At 41.9% G+C, this 17,380-nt stretch overlaps 1 protein-coding gene across 3 annotated transcripts; it reads right to left on the reverse strand.

Moving 5' to 3' along the window:
• Window positions 1-3,155: 3,155 nt before the first annotated feature.
• On the reverse strand, window positions 3,156-16,585 carry tbx2b (T-box transcription factor 2b). 3 transcript variants are annotated; one of them, XM_048557051.2, is made up of 7 exons: window positions 15,834-16,585; window positions 14,498-14,765; window positions 11,988-12,134; window positions 9,764-9,840; window positions 9,184-9,353; window positions 7,009-7,628; window positions 3,156-4,710 (listed from the first exon to the last, which is right to left on the reverse strand). In XM_048557051.2, the coding sequence occupies exons 1-7, from the start codon at window positions 16,205-16,207 to the stop codon at window positions 4,252-4,254; spliced, it is 2,115 nt and encodes a 704-aa protein (XP_048413008.1). In that variant the 5' UTR covers window positions 16,208-16,585; the 3' UTR covers window positions 3,156-4,251. The 3 variants fall into 3 exon arrangements, with proteins under 3 accessions (XP_048413008.1, XP_048413005.1, XP_048413009.1); XM_048557048.2 differs by having other exon boundaries at window positions 14,486-14,765; XM_048557052.2 differs by lacking the exon at window positions 15,834-16,585 and adding an exon at window positions 15,035-15,164 and having other exon boundaries at window positions 14,486-14,765.
• Window positions 16,586-17,380: the final 795 nt, after the last annotated feature.

A 17,380-nucleotide genomic window follows, 5' to 3' on the forward strand; every position in this document is an offset into this window, starting at 1 on the left:
TTTTTCTTTTAAATTTCAGTCCTCCTCTCTCGTTCTTTCTCTCTCTGTCCTAGACTCTGTCATTGTGGTTCAGTGATCAGCTGCTGTAGACAATGTAAGGCCGACTCTTCGCAGCCCGAAGCCTCTCCGTGGACGTGAAGCTGCCCAAAAGGAAATTAATAACAGGAACCGAGAGATCAGTGAGACCCAACCTCTCACTTGCACTTTGTATTTCTCCTGAAAAATATAACTTGATCCTTAAAAGAAACTGCCTCGGAAATGTTGAGATTGTGACCTTCAACATTTACAGTTTAGATACAGTCATTCAGATCTTGCTGAAGGTTGCACGGACTCAGACCAGCTGTGCCTCTGACCAAACTGTTGTCTCTAAAATATAGGTAAAAGTCTCTAGGATTAATCTCTCACAATCAGATGGGGATCTCCACGCAGGGGATTCCAGTCACTTGCAAGGCAGCCCCGCACCTTTACTTAAGTTATTCAACTGCTCGCTAAGCAAAGAGTAAAAGCTCGAGTTTAGAAAGGATCAGCCGAGCGATTAAAATACTTGTGTCCAGAAGAAGCGAACAACCTGAATATTTACTGAGAATTGTGCTGGTCAAGAGCGGTAATAAACCAGTGAGTTGGAAAACATAAAATAAATGCGGACTTCCAGGAGAACCAGTCGGTTAGTGAGCAACAAATTAAAAAGGGATACTGAGGGACTGTAAATGCCTGAGCAAACATAAAATATTTCACTCCTTAATTGCTTAAGTGAAGACTAAACGAAGTTACCAAACGCTAAAGCTTGGTTTCTTGTCGTTATTCAATTCCTGTTTTCAGTTTATACGGATTGTCCATTTGCGCAACTGACTTCAGTAATTGTTCGACGTTTGGTGAAACGACTTTAACTTCACTTTAATGTCGCATCAGAAACTGTCACACAGCCTGTGTTTCTGAAAAGTCTCAAAGCAACAGCTCGTTGTTAAAGAGATAGTAGGAACTGCAGATGCTGGAGAATCTGAGATAACTCTGCTTCTTCAGAGAAGGGTCTAGGCCCGAAACGTCAGCTTTCCTGCTCCTCTGATGCTGCTTGGCCTGCTGTGTTCGTCCAGCTCTGCACCTTGTTAGCTCCGTGTTAAAACTTGGCAAACTCAGTCCCCGCCTCCCGCAATGTTGCATGAGCCCGGGAGGTGGCGCCCAAACAGCGTCAAATCTCGGCAGGGAACTGAAAATGAAGCCATCAACTTCTGACACAAAACCCCATAAATCTTGCTGGTACGGAGCACTCGGTAATTGGCGAGGAAAAGACTGTTTATTTCATACATTAATGGCCTGAACTTAAAGCCGCCAGGTTGAATTTAAAGTATATAAGCACGACCTCCCATCAATCCCGACATCAAAGTGGTTTCTCTTTTTAATTTATTGGTAAACCGGTATTCGATTAGCCAGGAGGAGGGGAAATCCTCAGAATCACGTTTCAAACAAACCTTCTGGACTCTTTTTTTGGCAAAATTAACAATCTCCCAACCTCAGGCTACCTGACAGGATCTGACATAAACTATCGAAGTTTATCAGACATGAATTGTTAAACTTGACAAAGTTCGTGAAATAATTTTTGCAGCATTCCATTGACAACGATGAACTGCAGAAATAATTGGCAGCAGAAATGTATAATATATTGAGAATCATTCATTTGTGAAGATTTCACTGCCAATATGTGAGCCGGTATTTGAAAACGAGTGTGTTCGCGTGCAACTACATGTGAGCAGTTGAATTCTGGATGTATCTCAGCATGTGTATCTGAATGGGCATCTGTGCGAATACACGTGACTGACTGCGTGTGCACCTGAGCGTATGTTTCTGTGTGAATGGCTATTTTGTTCGTCTTTCTGTAAGTGCGCGCATGTATCTGCGTGCACTGATCTAGTATATCTCAGTACGTATACGTGTGCCTGTGTTTGAGAGTGCGGCTATAGACCTGTGTCTGCGCTGATCTGACTTCAGGTGCTCTCCTGTGTGTTACGTGACTTGGTCTGTATGGGATTTTGATATATTTTGTAACGAATTTACAAAGTTTGTTACCTTGTTAAGACTGTGTGGCCCTCCCCAACAAACCTAATCCTTACTCCAATATTCGTTCTTCCGCAGGGAATGCCTTTCTTTTAAAACTTTCACCTTAACACTCCACACAAGAACACCGAGGATTCAAACATTCCGCAAAAGTCGACATTCCGCCTTCCGACAAAATATTCAATAAACTCATTTTTTTTGTCATTTTTGAGTCTGTACAGAGTAAAACTGCGCACACAGAGACATATCTCCCAGAACTATTGACAAAATAACTTTGCTACTTCTAATAAATGTTTGGTAACTTTCACAATTTTCTTAATTGGATCACTGCATTGAAACCACTTTCTAGTTCCTATTGTAAAGTGTGGTTGCAAGAATTGAAGATGTATTGTGCCTGTATATGACATTGCTCAGTTTAAATATCAAACTCCTTTCATAGCCTGTGGTATTTTGCAGTGTCTCCTCCCCAAATCAAGGTGACCGAGAAATACCTATTTGCCTGAAAATATAAGGTCAATCAATTCTGATTTTCAATTATTTTAAAAATTTGATTTAGATTTCGGAGCGAACGCTATTATATAGTATAGGGCTAATGATTCCAAGTAATATATTTTAATAAGACACCAGCGTAACGTCGCCGTATGATATATGGCCAGCACAGACCGAAGTGAGATCGGCTGAAGAAGCGGATGGCGTGTTCAAAGTTTGAACAGACTGCCATGTGAAAATAATCTATTGATGTTAGTGTGGAGTTACAAACGTATATACAAGTGGAACCATTCCCAAGTCTGTGAAAGTCAATACCCAGGTCTAAAAGAAAGGTTTCCAAGGAACGAGAGGAATTCTAACGTTGAATTCAGAACAAGTAAACCCTGATAGACATATCAAGGTAAGCCTTTCGAAAGACTATAGCCTCTGAATATTTATAAGCTTTAATTAGTTTGATGAGGGATAGGATTGCACGGTATGATGGTGTGTGTATATATTGGAGCGCGCAGAACGCTGTATACAGTAAGAACACAGCATCAAAATCCTGATCCAAAAAGCAGGATTTCCCATTTCACCCCACCATAAAACACTCAATATTCAGTCTTTTGATTCGGTTAATTTCGGTTTTATATCTTTACCAACTCGACAGTAAAGTGTTGGGACGATTGTCCTTTAATGTGACATATTCCTTAGTATGCGTACAACTTCAAATTATTGTTTCCAAAGTCAAATACACGTAAGTAAATGCTTACATACAATTACACATGATCACACATAGCCACACATCAGACACACGTTTGTACTTGCACTCACACACACTTCCAACTCAATATAGCACAGGCGCCAGTTTCACTTCAAAATGTTTATTGAAAGTTGTGAGAGAACTCTTAATTGTTGATAGAATTACCCGAATAACCACCACAGTTTGAGATTTTTTTTGTTTTTTTTAATTTAAGCCGCTTTGTAGAGAGCCTGGTGAGAAACTCATTAAAAATCTACACCATGAGGTGAACGACCTGAGGTGACAAAGCAGCATTTCTTGTATATCCCGCTGGCACAGGAGTTTAGACGTCGTTCTTTTAAATCTGTAACATTGTACAGTACAGAGCGCAGTTTTTAAAACAGGTAACATTGCAATAGCATTGATGTAATGGATGGCACATCTTCGTTTTCACGAAAGCAGGCGGGATAAACCTCTATAAAACACAATTAGAAACTCATTCTCTCTCACACACACTTCCCCAATGCGCTATATATTTCATTTTACAATATATTGTGATGTTCGTGTGTAAAACAAAAAAAATTAAAATGCATGGAATTAAACTCTAATATATGTACACGCGAATTTACAACTGGTGAATAAATTAATACCGATTTGCATATTCTGCCATCCATAGCTTATTTACACAAAATTACTAATTAATTACATAAATAGCAAAGACTTTTTTTCGTGTGAAGTACATTTATCTAATGCGTTTTTTTTGTAGTGAAGTGGTCGTTCCTTTATTCCAACTTGCAACGCAGTTCACGGCAATTTTCTCAATAGCCTGCCTCCGTTCCTGTGGAACTGACACGGGGTACCTCTGCCTGTGATCTCTGGGCATCATCCGACCACCACCGCTAGCCTCGATCGGATGCTGAAGGTGTCTGCACTGTGAGGTTTGTTTTTGCATCTATTAATAGTCCCGATGTCCCAGAATGGATCAAAAGGGTTCACTTTGGGGAGTCCCTGGGTGGAGACGTCTCCCGGTTGCCCTCCAAACCACTGACGAGTCTCTGGATATTCTGCAGTTCATTGATCGCCTCCTTGGCGGTTGCCTTGGGGGACAATGAGCTGGCTCCAGTTCTTAAACCGCCCCCGTTGCTTTTGAGGTTGAGTTCCGGCGCCAGGCTGACGGAGACAGGGCTGGAGTCCCCGCTGCACAGTTTGCTGTCGGAGCTACCCAGGGACGACGGCATGGCCGTGGTGAGGAGGTTGGTGCCCGCCGGGATGGAGACCGGGATTGGGTAAGGGTTGAAGCGAAGCCGGGGTCGCCCGCCACTCAAGAACGGGTGCCGGTGGAGAGAGGACGGAGCCCCGGAATTGTTGGGCAAGGCGGCAGCTGCAGCGGCTGCTGCCATGTACGTGTAAGGGTAAGGAAAAAGCCCCCCGAAAGTGGTCATCGGAATCCCCTGCAGTTAAAAAAAACAAGAGGGAACAGAGAAACTGGTCAGTCATCAATTGAAAACATTTAACATCCACTACAGGTAACTACAAGGAAGCAATCTCGTTAACTGGGGCACCGTTACCTGACGCAGGGCTTCAAAAATAAACAGTAACAAGAAATCAGCATTAATAAGGGAGCAAACATCTAGAATTCTCCTCCAAAAGGCTGGAAGCAACTAAAAAGTACAAAATGCAGATTGCATTATTTTTAATTGTCTTTTGAAAATACTGAACCAAGATATAGACAGAGTCAAAATGAAGATCAGCCTCAAACGGAGCGGCTTGCGAGGGAGTTGAATCGCCTCCTATTTCGAAATTCCTAAATATGGGATCAAGGACATGGTTAAGCGCAAACAAGTGAGAATTTCCAGAATGCAGCGCTGAATCTTCGATCTGATCTCAGAGACCAGTGATTCCATGAGGCTGGTATTTACACCATCAGTTTGGTCTCCCACCCAGTGACTAATGAAGAGGTGTCTGGGTGAGTGAACAGTCTCTGCTGAGCTATAACTACTCCTTGTACTAGCCGCAGGTGCAAGCCTTTGCAACGAGATCCCTCCCCATTGCCCGTCATTATTTTAACTGAATTATATTACAATGGTTTCTCAGAACTGCGCGCCTTTATTATCTGGCTTTTTAAAAAACGCACATATCAACACCAATAAAACAGTTCATTAATTTGACAATAAAACTTATAATTGAAATAGAAACTCTAAACGCCTGAATGGAATGAAAAAGAAAGATTTTTAACTGCACGCACTAATAATAATTTGCTCACAAGAGATGTATTTGTTAATGTGTAAACACGGAAAGAAAACATGTACAGTCCTTATTTTTCTGCGTTCACAATTCTCACTGCAGCTTGTTGAATTCATTCAAACAAACACAATTGAATCTGTCAGAACATTTGCTGGCTAACCAAATAAAACTCAATGTAGCATTACAATACTGAATCGTCCCGTGGCCCAATCGCAGTATTGTCAAAACAAATTGGATGAGTAACCAAATGAGAGGTGGGTCAATCAGTGCCTTACATAGACACTAAAAATGTCTTTTATATCTGCCACCCTGTCTACAATTAATATGCATTCTCACTGTACACATACATTTACTGGTCCTACATATGATACACTCACGCACATTACAGAAAGTTTTTTTTTAAATTGCTTTGCTTCAAAGTAAAATTCACTTCAAAAACTTTGCACTGCGAACTTCAGGAATACATAATCAGATAGGAGACACTGTCGTGGCCACTATAAGACGGTGAAATTGATTGTGGAGTTGGACGAAAATCCCAGGAAAACTCCCAGCGCAGGATTTGGCAATCTATCAGGCGTCAGCTTCTGCTCAGAGCAGTTGGGCGTGTATTATAAACAATGATTACCACCCACTGCAATGGGCCGGGGATTTAATGATTTCATGTAAAAATGTGGGGGTGTTAAAATTACATTTCTCTATGCCTCCTCAACCTGCATAAAACGTTGCTATTTTGACAATAAATTCTTGGGTCTGGATAACACTGATCAGGGGGAGTTCAGAATAACTGATTGCGGGGTGTTATACTTGGAATCTGAGACCCACGACATCGAGGCTGATCTGACATAAACACGGAGACTTTAATGCTTATTTGTTCATTGAAAATAAAACCTCCCTGCACTGGTCGGAGTCGGGCTTTGAATGCGCAATGTTTGAAAGATTCCTGGGGCTGACAATCAGTGCAGCTTCAATAAAATGTTTTTAAAATAACCCGATTATATAGTTCAGCCGGAGGAATGACAGATGGGAGAGAGATATTCTGAATAAACAGTATCATCTTTCACAGTGTCTCATCCTCACCCTCGATAATTTCCACTATTTCTTTATGTTTTTTTATTTATCTCTCTCTACACCTAGCCCTGCTCCTTGTCTGCCGGAATCTAATTGTACCTTGAACCGGGGAATAAGGACTGTAACTCCCCACTCCGGGATTTGCTACCCCAAACCTTCAGACCGAAAGGAGTGGGGGTAGGGGGGAGGTCACCTCAGGAAAGGATGAAAACAAATGTAAGAGGAAAGGGCGGTTTTTTTTTAATAGCGAATATTTAAATGAGTTTCGAATGGAAACAGTTCGGTGTTCCAAGCTGATTTCCACAGCAGCGAATGGGTTGTGAATTATTGCAAGCTTCAATGTTTAGATTTAATGTAAATCGTTCACACTAAGTGGGATCAGGAAGCTCATTCCGCTCACTGAATTCAAATTGAAGCCGCCACGGCGCCTTGCTTACCTGAGAAGCCAGGACGTGTTGCGAGAGGTGGAAAGGAAAGTGAGGAGCAGCTCCAGCCGAACTCTGCGCCGAACTGATGGTCGCGTTTTCCAGGCTTCCTGCTGCGGATACCGAGGCCAGTAAGTGTCCCATTCCGGTGGTCATGGCTGAGAAAGCGCCCGGAGCGACTGCAAACTGCCCCGGGTGGATAAACAGCGGCTGTCCGACATTTAAAGGGTTAAGAAACTGCTGGCTGTGCAGCCCCGAGAAAGCCAAACTTTGCAAGTGCCCAGCGCTTAGGTGAGAGGGGCCGTCAGTTTGTATCATTAGCGGAGAGTAAGCATCTTTATTCAAACATTCAGTGTCCTTCTTAGCTTCCTCCTTCCTTCTCCCTTCGCTCTTCTCTCTCTCTGAGGTTCTATGACTAAAGCAGATGTCGTTGTCCCTGCGCCCGTCCAGTGAGTCTTTCTTTTTCTCCGAGTTAGATCCCTGTTTCGGTCGATGGGCCGAATCTCCGGCCGCATTCTCGGCGTGGGGAGTGGTGCTTCTGGAGACTGCGACTCGGGGGCTGCCACTATTCCCCGCAGCCTGCTCTTCCTGCCTTTCCAGTTCAGGGTCACTGTCCGCACCCGACTTGTCATCTGAACAGACGAGAGAAATCAAAGATGGATTTAAAGCGACTTTGAACATTATTCGACAGAACCGAGAGATTAATCTAATGGGTTCCCGACTGCACTCAGCACTCCACAGATACAAGTTCAGAGAGTCGGCGGCTGTTTAATAACACTGCGTGCTATTAAACTTCTTCTGCCCCTCAACAAACCGATTCAAACTGATTCAGATCAGAATCCAAAAACAAATGAATTGAGCTACGCCTTTGATAGTTCAGCTGATAAATCATTGTCGGCACACGGAGTTGGATGTTTTAATAAATCAAAAAAGTGCTAAAATAAATCCAGGACTTGTTTTGCTTTCATACTCTCACTTGTTGAATGTCTTTATTGGAGCGTTTGGTTTCTTGAGAATTCAGTTTTGAACGGATTTCTACAATTACCCCGTGTGCGTTATTAAAACCAGAGATATCTGTGACTGGGAACAGATGTCAGTTTTAAACATGATCTCATTTGGAAATATTAAAGTGAACTTTGCTTTCGATTTCCTTGTCCAGACCTGCAATGCCTGAATAGATGACTTAAAATTTATACAAACATTACACACGCAAGTAATATTCTATTTATAAAATTAATGGCTTCAGCACCTCATTAAAACATTGGCTGGAATAACGCTGAACGCAGATGCCCGTTTGGATTAAAAACTGCACTGTGCAAAACCTAGAATGGATTTTCCTAACGGTTGCGTCTATTTGAGTTGTTTAGTCATAATCCTTATTTTGAGATATTTTAGAAAAAGTGGTTCCAATAAAGATGGGAGTTTCATAAACTGAAGCCAACAAGCATAGGATTCAAACCCCAGGAGCAGTAGAGAGTTCAAAGCTTACAGCCAGCTACATAGGCTTTTGATCCACTTGTCTTCAATGTAAGAAATGCTCACACCCTTAATGGATGGATCGTTAGGGTTTTTTAAAATATAAGTAGAACACACACTCTGCGCGTTTTATTCTTCAGGGATTCCTGTGTCATTTCCACTCGTAAAAACGATTCATTACTCAGTTTGGATCGCTCCCCTCTCGCTTATATTGGCTCTGCTGTTGAAAGATATATTTCTAAAACACCAAGTATTGTCTTTTCACTTCCCACTGCGTTTATATCATTTCAACAAGATCTCCCTTTCACGCCACCAACATAATAAAAGACTAATATTTAACGCTGGCGGGCTAGAGAGAAATCCCAATTATACATAATTCCTACCTGGAGGTAAATTTCCCAAGAGACTAGAAAATTATCTAATTGGTCAACGTAGAATTGTATTTGAAATATTCTAATTTTTTATTATCTTCATAATGATGATTATATAGGCTTTAGTTTATTTTAAAAAATGATATTTGTCCGTGGTTTTGTATCTGCCGAATCAATTTATTAAATAATGACACCAGGTTTAAAGGTTAAGCCACTAGTCCATTGGTTAAGTTGGGGACGCCATACGGTCAACAAGCCTTTCGCCCTTGATCTCCGGATTGGGTTAGAGATTGATTGCTATCTCCCTCCCTATCCAAAATCTTCCCTTCCTATCTCTCACCTTTGGATACTTGGCTGAACTGCAGAGAAACGGGGTCTACGGCTATGGGCGAACGCAGGGACTCCCTTGGCAGGGGCTGGTCGCTGGAGGAGCCGTCAGAATCGCCGCCATCTCGGTCTCCTTTACACTGATCCTCATACACTCTCAAAGAGGGGAGAGAGAGCTGCTTTCTGAAAAATAAAGCATCAGGTTGTCACAGTGTTACAATGAGGCTGGATACGAAAAGTAACGAGTGCTATTTCCAACCTTTAAATGCAAGTCAACATCAAATTAAGACGTAAAAATAGTGAAGGTCTTAAAATACATCCCCTCCTCACATTTCTAACAACCAATAGTGTCATTCTTCTACTGGCCGCCAGGAGGTACAGTGAGCAACCAACGGAGACCCACTGCATTCTTTTCCAAGTGCGAAACGGCACGCTTTCCATTACGCCAGACTGTAACGGCCCAGCTTCAAATATATCAGGATGGGGAATCTCTGAGGGGAAACGGGGAGAACCATCCATCTCCAACGGACTCCTTAAGAAACTATTTCTAAGTCAGTGGTGAGATCCGTAACAATAAAACAAATTTTTATTACCTTTTTTCCCTTCTCCCGTTCCCAGTGTCCCTGAATCCTTTTGCAAACGGATTGTTGTCAATTTTAAGTTGCGTTATCTGCCGAATTCAAAGGGGAAAGAATTTCTGTTAATAAAATTGTAACACGATGAGCGCTCACAACTGCCTTCCCAATGAATGTTATAAGGGGACTACTGCATTCGAATTAAATAGCGTTGGACGTGTGGGAGTGAGCAATGTTTAAACAAGTCAATGGAATAACATAGTTGTAACTCTGTACCATGATCAATATTTATCCTTCAGTTAATATCACGGTGATGACCTCTGTTTATGGGAGCCTCCTGGTGTGCAAATTGTCTGCAGTTTCTTTTTGTGATGCTTCCATCAAATGACTGCATTTAAAGGTATGGCATTGGCTGTAAAGAGTTTTGGGGTAACTTACCTTCCTAAAATGAGTTAAATTTTGCTCTGTGTGTTTTGAGTCTATGTAAGGTTAGACTTGTGAATGAAATTTCATGAAAATCCTATTAAAAATATTGCACCAAAAAAACGATTTGAATATTACCATATAAAACTATACAGAATACTTCACCTTCCTCTCTGTCTTGCAGGTAGAGATATAGGAGATGCTGGTTATGAATTGTAAAACTGCTTTACTTGCAGGATCTGTCCCAACAAGTTTAAACATTAATAAACTGAGTCAATATTGGACACGAGGACTTTTTTCTCTATTCAGCTTCGAACAATTTAATCTTACCATTAAGAAGATAATGAAGCACTGGAAAAAAGGTTTTCAGCTGCGTAGTTAGGTGATCAGGCTATGAATGCCTCAAACAAATAATGGTGTGTATATATAATATCATCTGACATACAAGTGTGCCATGCTGTGTTTGTATCTATTCTTCATGAAGGACACATTCGCAAATGAAAAGCTAACGTCTTCCAAGTGGCAAAACACGGGAGGAGTGAAGAATTAGCCTTAATTGTCACAAATCTGCGAACTCAATTCAACAACTTTTGCAACTTTCGAGCTACTGTCCAGATGGCCTCATTGTTAATTGTATGTTTTTCCTAAATTAGTTGGGCAACAAAATATATGAAATGCTTTTTAAAGGTGCGAGTTTTGGCCAGCAGAATCTTACTGGCTGTATCTACACTGTTATCTTTAAATATTGCTACATCAAGGATGCAAGAGTCTGGAAATTATCAGGAACAATCAACAGAGCAGGGCTTCGTTCAACTTCAATCAGCTGAACATTCCGTAATAACATGCTTTTTATTGATTTCGATTCTCGCCAAAGAGTGTTGTATGAATTAAAAGAAGATATTCAGCAACAGAGAGATGGGATGGGGAGGCGGGGGCGGGGGGGGGGGGGGGGGGGAGATTGCTCCAGGAATGTAGTCAGTGACAGCTGTGCCTAACCAATCACGAAGGCCTTATCCAAAACTGCTAAATCGATGCAATTAACTTCAGTTTGTATTTTGTCCCCATCACTTTTACGTTGCAATGCAAAGTCTAGTATTTGAAATTCAGCTGCTGTCATTGTCCTGGTAGTCCTATCATTTTCGTACGAGTCAGATTCGGTGTATTGGGTTGGGGGCTGGGGCGTTGGAGGTAAGCTGGGCTGCACTTCATCTTCGCATTGGCAGTGGAGAGTGTATTAATCACAAAACGACTTCATTTTCAAAATGTCAAAACTGCTGTGTTTATTTCCCCGCATTGTCTGTGTCTTGATACAAAATACTTTATTTGCTCAAAAATATTTATTGTAATGATTTAGGGTTTTATGACTTCAAAAAAAGGTTAAGTTTGAACACTACTTCCAGCCTTGGTTGCCAGCCTGAGCCTCGACTTTCTGAAGAAGGGTCACGACTCGAAACATCAGCTTTCTTGCTTCTCTGATGCTGCCTGGCCTGTTGTGTTCCTTCAGCTCCACGCTGTGTAATAATCCAGCATCGGCAGTTCTTACTATCTCTTTTTTCTATCTTTTAGGTTTGGCCGCACCCAGGCCGCCGTCATGTCTTTATTTAATTGATTTACAAGAGGAAATTCCATTGAATGAGGTGAAACTGTTTGTCATGTCCAATGGACATAAAAGGTGAGTAACAGGGATAAAAGTCTCCAACCATTCTGAATCAATGGGACAAATAAAATGTTGATTCGTTTGTGAATCTTGCCTCTCAACCCTGTAGGAACGAATCCTGTTAGCTCCCGGGATAATGCGACTGCAATATGCCAAACTCACCTTATCGTTCTGATAGGCTGTGACCGCGATGAACTCTGTCTCCGGGAACACGTAAGTTCGGAAAGTGCTATAGGGCAGTTTGAGAATGTCGTTGGCGCGGACCACGTGGAACCTGGGCTGGTATTTGTGCATCGAGTTCAGGATGGTCTGAGGAAACGACAGAAAACAACTCAGGTTAATTCTGCAGAAGGGCAGCCCGCAGGTTGCTTCTTGCTTCTGGGGCCAGGAATCTGGTGAAAAACACAAACAAAAACTGATCATTTCTGGTGATTTCCCTTATCTCTCGGCTCCTCGGCACTCTTCCCACACACAGAGGAGCGGCAGAGGGATACTGCACCTTGTCCTGATGGATTTTAGTTTTTTTTAAAAAAAATCTCAGTATGTAAACAAAACTCGAAACTTTGAACTGCTCTGCTTGTCTACAGCTAACCTCGCTTGTGTTCTGCAATCAGTACAAAACACCAGAAAACTAGGAATCAACATATGCACCTGAGCACTCGAATGTAAATAGTACTTTTAAACTGGAGAATTACTGAATAAGATTAAACCGAGTATAAAAAAGTCGATTATAATTTGACATTAACCACGTTAAAATCAGTTATTATTTTACGCTAAAAATGGTAATTTCAAACGGTCTGCTATGAACTTTGACGTATTTTGTATTACAAACATCTATGCTGAGGTCACCAGTTTCATGCTGTTTCTTTCCATTTCCCCAGCTTTATTTTTAAAGCATGGTTACTATTACACCACATCTATGACAAGGTTCACAGAATGGAATCTGAAAAGAGCTTCAAGAACACCGAGGGAAAAAACGTCCTCAGCTTAAATTAAAGAAAAGTCCTGGCAAACACTGAAAGCCAAACTGAGGCATTGTCTCTGACACATAAAAGACACAGACACTGAATCTGGGCATTGATGCGTCATCTGAACTCTGTCCTGGGTTTATATAATATAAAATGTTACAGTGTTTCCCCGCTCAGGCGTGCAAATCATCTAGAGCCAAACCACTCAAAGCCTGGATCAGTAGGACAAGCCTGTGAGTCCCTGGGCTCTCAAATTCCTTCTGATATAATTCCTTTAATCTTCGATAAGAACCTTCAATACAGAGAGAACCGAGACACACCTTTCAAAAATGAATAGCATTTCATATTATTTATTAATAATGCCAACTGCGTTCGCAATTCAGTCACGCAAAAATACATTGTAGCAATCGATGGAATCTTTCACAGTTATTTATCATCTCTTGCTGGATTAGTCTCAAGTCTAACAGAAACCCATTTTTTCAGCAATTTGTTTTAATCTTTGAAACTGTTACTTGTAAAAGCGAGCGGCATTTTTGTTCACGCTTGCTGATCTAGGTCGAATGCTCTGTGCTTCAGGGCGCTTTCTGCACGGCTCAGACTCATAATGGCTGCTTTTACCTCCAGTGCCATTCCTACAACCTTCAATCAAGTTTCTCAGACACTGCATTAAAAACATGCATTCCCCTCGCAAATAAATGGCCACAAATTGTTTTCCATTGGCCCCTGTCCACCTCTAAAGCATCACTGGCGTGATTGTTCGAAGACCTACTGGATGAAGATAAGAGATCACCCATTCAGTAGTCAGGCTCTTTCTCACTCGCGAGCTCTCAGCTCTCGCTCTCTTTCTCTCTGCTTCCAGACGCCACAAAGCCTGACCTGCTTTTCACAACTCATATCCTTAATACACTTCAGCCTGTCCCCGAATAAGAACACTGCAAAAACAGGCTTGCAACAGTAATATTTAAAGTCAATTATAAACTCCTTAACCTCGACAGTCTCTACCACTGATTTCTAACGTGCCTTTCAGCCTTTAATACGTTCGTGCTCAGCCATATCCCTGAATCAAGGAGTGTAGGACGATTAATAAACCTGACAGCCCGTGGTCATTGTTTCAAACGGCCACTGCCTCTCACAAGAGGCGGTACATAGATCGGAACGCTAGCAGAATTCAGATTTTTTTTCCCTGTGCATTCAGCATCGCATTGACCTGCTATATTTCATTCTGACCGGCAACGATTTTCTTCAGAAGTGAAATGATTACTGTAGCATTGTGGAAGGATATTGCTTTAACAAATTCTATAATATTCTGTTAATGGGATTGTATCGATTTTATTGGAAATAATCCAAATCGGTGCCCGTGCTCCCATTCTGTATTGAAAGTGGCCTGGTATTTCTGAAGCTCTGAATTCACTTTTCCCAGGGATTGTTCGCCTATTGCTGAGTCAATTCCGCCAAAACCCATATCAAAACTGTCATGCAGGAGTTAGTTTTAAAGTTTAAGTTTAATGTAGTCACAGGGTCATGTTGGTGTAAATGATCGACGATGCAAAACAGATTTTAAAAGCTTAAACAACATGACAATACATTAATGTAACAGTCCCAAGCATTGGGCTGTTGTTCAACTGTGTGTTCTCACCGAGAATACTTACAAAATAGGAACGAGTCAAATGGAAAGTAAATAAATCGACCTACAGCAACACTTACGAATCCATGCTTGTCGGATATGTTGTTCGTGAGTTTGAGTTTGTGAAACGTGACTGCTTTGGCCATCCATTGTTCACCGGTTGCCGGACTGTCTGGGTGAATATACATCCTCTTCGGCATCTCTGGGTCTGCTTTCCCGGCCACCATCCAACGCGAATTGTGAAATTTGTAACGACAGTCGTCTGCTGCCACAATGTCCATCAGTAAAATATATTTGGCCTTTTTATCCAAACCGTTGACTCGCACTTTAAACGGTGGGAACATTCTCCTAATACAGCAATGAAACACAATGAAGCAGGACATTTAAATGAAGATGGGGTCGTGGTGAGAAATAAAATTTAGCTTTTAAACAACGGTCAACATACTTCAAATTAAAATCTGACACTGAATCAGAGTACATTGCAGTCATGCAATATACTCCTTATGTCTCCTCGAACAACCTTTTTAATTCCTAAATTGATAATCCCGCTGTTAAATATTTCATTCTTAAAATACTGAATTAATATTGTAAATAAGATAAAATATTCTCCAATTTACCTAACCTCTGTCATTCTTATCACAGTTTATCCTCTAGTGTAATGTCTAGGAAGAAGGCACAAGTTTATTCTCGTCAAACGAGGATTAAGACAGCTCAATTTTTGGCCACTTGTTAAAATTGAGCAATCTCGTCGCATCTAGCTGATCTTTCTTTCGCAGTCTGCTCGACCCCTTCCAGCAAAGAGACATTGGCCGATTACCATCAAAGATTATAATTAGCAACAGACTTATCGCTTCGAACTCAGAACCTCAGTAAACGACACAGGGAGCGCTCGGGACAGCTAAGGGCCAAATAGGTTTCCTTCCAAAAAAGCAGTAGTTTGCTGTAGCTTTGTTAGGTAGAGAAAAAGTTGTCGGAAGTTGGATTGTAAAGACAAATGAACTCTTTTATGAAAACGTGTACGCGCAGTTTTAAACTGCGTGATTGGAAAGCGACGGAAAAAAGACTGAAACAGTTTACCCGCCCTCTCTATATAGATTTAAAATATACACAGATGACTCACAATTCTGTGCAGAAGACACAATCTATAGGGGTTATCATTTCGCTCTTTAATAAGGAACTGCACATCAAAAGCACTCGCCCTGGTAGCTCCGATCCTATCTTTGGCATGTTGTCAATTTGTTTCTCTCTCAAGGACTTTGTAAATTTACCAGAAATAATTCAACAGATGACAGATTATTAATTGCATTTTGCATTTTACAGAAAAACGAGATGCAAATAAGGTGGGAAAGATAAATAATGGTGAGAATGAGAAAGCCTGGTGTATGAACCGGAGACTGTCCTCAGCGTTATCCGTACCTCCCAGACTTGGTAATAACCATTTCAGTGCCGACTTTGTGAAACTGGTCCCACAAATCTTTAGCCTCCAGATTCACTTTGGGATCGTCCTCGACTTCGTCCTCTGGTTCCAGGCTCTTGAGAGGTCGCAGGTGTGCCGACTGGTGCCCCAGAGCGGAGACGCGGATCCCGGCCTCGGCCATGTTCGGGTCCGTCAGGGGTTTGCCCAGAGCTCCGGGCAGCGACAGAGCAGCCGCCCCGCTCGGCGGTAGAGTCAGAGCGGGGAAGAAGGAAGGTTGAGCGGCCAAGAATGTGCTCATGGGGAAGTCCGCGGCCCGGTGAGCGTGGAACGGATGATAAGCCATGGTAGACGCCGCTAAAACTGGTTCACTCATCGGTGCATCCGGAAAAAGGGGGGGTGGGGAGAAGATTTCTGTTGTAAGAGTCGCCTACGCCGGATCTTCCTCACACCATCTCCTTGAAGAACCCGTACAGTTCGGCAATCTCTTTCTGTGTGAGTCTGTCTGTCTGTCTCTCTCTCTCTCTCTCTCTCGCACACACACACACACATACACACACACAGATCCCTCCTGCAATGATCCCCCTTCGGCTCCGTTCTGCTAATGAGCCGCCCAGTTGATTGGTGATTTTACACGCCCTGACCAATTGTGTGCCTGGAAAGGCGGGGTTTTCACAACTAAAGCCAGGAGATGGATGAGTTGAGAGAAAGGAGGGGTGGGGAAAAGGTGTCGGAAGCTTCAACGTACAGTAAGCATCACTGAGATCGGTCTTTGAAAACATGTCAACAAAATTAAATATTAACCAATGACAGAAGGCATTTTCCCCTGTCTCCTTCTCCACCCCCCAGCACCACCCCCCCCCCCCAACTCACCCACTCAAGCCGCCTCCATCCTCCCTGTGTCCCGGATTAAGAGAGCCCGGCCCCGGACACCGACTTCACGGCGCTCCGCAAAACACCTAGAGCTACTAAAATCTCCAAAATCCGCAGGTAACATACAGATCTAACAATGTGCAATTATTTTAAGTATAAAATAGACGCGATCTGACCGGGATAAGAAAGCCTAGACTTGTGTATTACTCCGGATTGAATATATTTATTTTAAACTACTGAATTAATAATTGTAGGTATTTCATGCTGGCGATAAGGTCTTGTACTCTTTATGCCCTTGTATCACTGTGAGTGAAAGCTTGTAACGGTGTTTAGGTTGTACATATTTGGAAGAACTGGGCAATAGACTTCTGCAGTTTTTTTTCCCCAGCAACTCAATAATTATTCTCCTTTATCCTGGTTTAAACAGACACGGAACGCAGAGATCCCACACTTTGCAAACTTAACAAAAGCAAGAAATTTCAATGTTGATTTATTTCCAGATTTTTTGCCAAGAACGAAACTGAATCAATTTAAAGCGCCCACGTCGTTTTCATTTTAAAAATGTAAAGTTTGTAAAGCCAAACTTTTTTTTAATCTTTATTTCTTCTAACTTTATAGAACCACTGCCTCTTTGCTCGTAAAATCACCAACTAAGAGCAACATTGACATTTTTTTA

This window comes from Stegostoma tigrinum, chromosome 27 (genome assembly GCF_030684315.1).
Source record: "Stegostoma tigrinum isolate sSteTig4 chromosome 27, sSteTig4.hap1, whole genome shotgun sequence".
Taxonomy (NCBI): Eukaryota; Metazoa; Chordata; class Chondrichthyes; order Orectolobiformes; family Stegostomatidae; genus Stegostoma; species Stegostoma tigrinum.

Bases quoted from the DNA above. Each gene is read 5' to 3' on its own strand.
- tbx2b (XM_048557048.2), bottom strand. From the start codon at position 16,207: ATGAGTGAACCAGTTTTAGCGGCGTCTACCATGGCTTATCATCCGTTC. The intron at 9,841-11,987 runs GTGAGTTTGGCA...TGAATTCGGCAG, and splicing joins CAGCCTATCAGAACGATAAG to ATAACGCAACTTAAAATTGA. The intron at 4,711-7,008 runs GTAAGCAAGGCG...TTTTAACTGCAG, and splicing joins AACACGTCCTGGCTTCTCAG to GGGATTCCGATGACCACTTT.